Below are 2,500 nucleotides of genomic sequence, written 5' to 3'. Positions count from 1 at the left end.
CCCACATTGTGTTGGATGTATGTCGGGTTTAGAAGAATGTTGTTTATTATTTTTAACAAAACAAAGAGACTGAAAAGCTTTTAATCACTTTAATAACTTTTAAAAATACCGGTACTATTAGCTTGAAAATAATCTTCCCCAGATACTTATGTATACACAATTTGTTGGCTCAGCAAATAATTATAATTTACTTGCAAGATGAGAGGAAAAAAATACTACATTTAAAGTAATACTTTATTGTGGTACAAAACCACCTCAATAATTTCATAATAATATATTATGTTCCAGTTGTGGATTTAGTTGGACTTATTCAGCATACCAGTGCAGACTTTTCATGACTCACGGTATGTCATAATTTTAAGTTATTGAGAGGGGTGTACTCCTTAAATAAAATGTGCACCCCCTGTCAGATGAGCCTCACTCCACCCCTTTTATATTCTATACAAGCATATCCTACACTGATCAACATGCTGGCCTGCCTCAAAAGCTAATGATTTTAATAAGTTCTTATATTAACCCAAATTTATCTGCTGTACTGGGAAAGTTTTATGCTGAAGCGAGAAATTGGAATTGTGAAATTTGCAAATAAATGATAAAACAATTAATGAACTTGGCTACAGCAAAATATCGTCATTTGTCAGTCACTTGCATATCAATAATTTGCCTCTGCCTTCAGCAAATAATTGATCAACTCACCATTGACAAATCACAACAATATTTTGCTCAGCCTTGTCCAACAATTGTATAGCATCAGAAACCATAAGGGTTGAAACGTGTAACGGCCTCTTGTGTGTTGGGAAACAAGCTTCTAAATATTCAATTTGCTAAGTACCATATTTGGAACAACAAGAGCGAGGGGTTTCCAAATATGGTACTTAGCACTGAAACATTCAACCAATCACTTCGCACTGAATATTCGGAAGCTGTGAACGCGCGTTACACGTTTCAACTCTTATGGGTTTCTGATAATATGTAACACCTAAATCATAACAAAGTTTTAAAACATCAAATGGCACTCTAGGAGGGCAAAGGTTTACAAGGGCAGAGCAAACTCTGATCATTTTGTCAACATGAGGGATGCTTTCACCTTTTCGGCAGATGAGGTAATCAGCTGCTAAGGTTGACTGAAAGATTGTGTATTTCGGCTTCAAGACGCCTATGATTCTTTCAACGTGTATTCGGACAGAGGCAATTTTTCTTGTCTTCTCAACATCTAGAGGATCAAGTTGTTGTTTTCCATTGGTAAATGCTGGAATATGGAAGTGAGCATTACAAAATTGTCACTATCATTGACAGTAAAACCTCTACCAGCAAGTACTTGGTCCCCTGGCAAAAGATTTTTTAAAATAGCACAGTTCTCTGTCAAATACTTATCTGAGGTTTGCCCTCCCCAAGCTTCACTGACAAAGCAAACTGTCCCTTTGAGGTGTTATTCCAATAAAGACGTTCAAGGGCTTGTGGTGTTTATAGCTGGAGAAGGTCTGTACTCTTGCAAGGAGATTTGTAGGACGATCTACTCGATCGCGGCTGAAGGTGGATAGCCATCTTTGCCTTCCTTGATTCGCGATAATTTTTGGAATCCGGCAGAAAGAGAGAGCTGTGCGCCTACATTTGTTGTTAGAACAATTTAAAACTAGACAAAAGGTCGGCATATCCACTTAAATCGTGAAAATAGTAAGACATCAACACCTGTGCTTTCTAACCTACCAACATAGACCTTTTTGCAGATACGGCGGCCATTTTGATTTCTATTATTTCAAAAGACATTACGGGATGCTCAGGGGGCAAATTAATATGTATTTGCCCCCCCTGGGCATCCCATAATAGCTATTTGAAACAATAGAAATCAAAATGGCCGCCGTATCTGCAAAAAGCTCTATGGCGGACGCTAAATTTCATGACGTCATAGTGACGTAGGTGAAAATCAAGAGTTGTCGATTAAATATGTCACATAAATTGACGACTAACTTACCCTGCGAGCAGTCGGTTTCTCTTACGCTTCCCGAGCTAACTTTACTTCGCAGCCAATTTTACATTTGATTACAAAAGAAGAGCAATCTAATAAAGTTCGACATTGGAGAGGTTTTTCCTTACTGTCTGGCAAAACGATCAAAGAATTTTCTTGGATGCTATCAACCGACAGTTAGGCTCTTCCTCGGGGTTCACCACAAACTCGAGAGAACAGTTTCCTTGTGTGTGTTTGTACAGAGCTAAATAGCTTTGCAAGCGCTCTTCGGTGACAAGCGATCGATCAAACATACCGTCATTCGACGCCCAGAGCCACTTAAGAAAGCTGTCGGTGTTTTCGAACGCGAGCTTTACGGGAGCTTGGTTACTCTTCGAAATCTCAAAGCCAGATGATGTACAATATTGCTCAATTTTTTCTTTGGATTCACAATGATATACCTTGTTTATTCGACTCACGTTCTCTGGATTCAGTTTCTTAAAGGCGTCTAAAAAAAAAGGAGGTAGATGAGAGAGGTACTCAATGGCGATTTTT

General features: G+C 38.6%; 1 protein-coding gene across 1 annotated transcript in view; it reads right to left on the bottom strand.

The window, feature by feature from the left end:
• Positions 1-1,870: 1,870 nt before the first annotated feature.
• Positions 1,871-2,500, bottom strand: part of LOC137983695 (2-phytyl-1,4-naphtoquinone methyltransferase-like) — a 1,181-nt gene continuing 551 nt past the window's right edge. Inside the window, exon 1 of the mRNA XM_068830857.1 lies at positions 1,871-2,500. This exon is cut by the window's right edge and continues 551 nt beyond it. Within this exon, the coding sequence (XP_068686958.1) occupies positions 2,110-2,500 (391 nt within the window). The 3' untranslated portion in view covers positions 1,871-2,109.

Source organism: Montipora foliosa, chromosome 13, assembly GCF_036669935.1.
Source record: "Montipora foliosa isolate CH-2021 chromosome 13, ASM3666993v2, whole genome shotgun sequence".
Taxonomy (NCBI): Eukaryota; Metazoa; Cnidaria; class Anthozoa; order Scleractinia; family Acroporidae; genus Montipora; species Montipora foliosa.
Note: the sequence above shows the minus strand (reverse complement) of the source record. Positions and strands in the feature narration are given on the sequence as shown.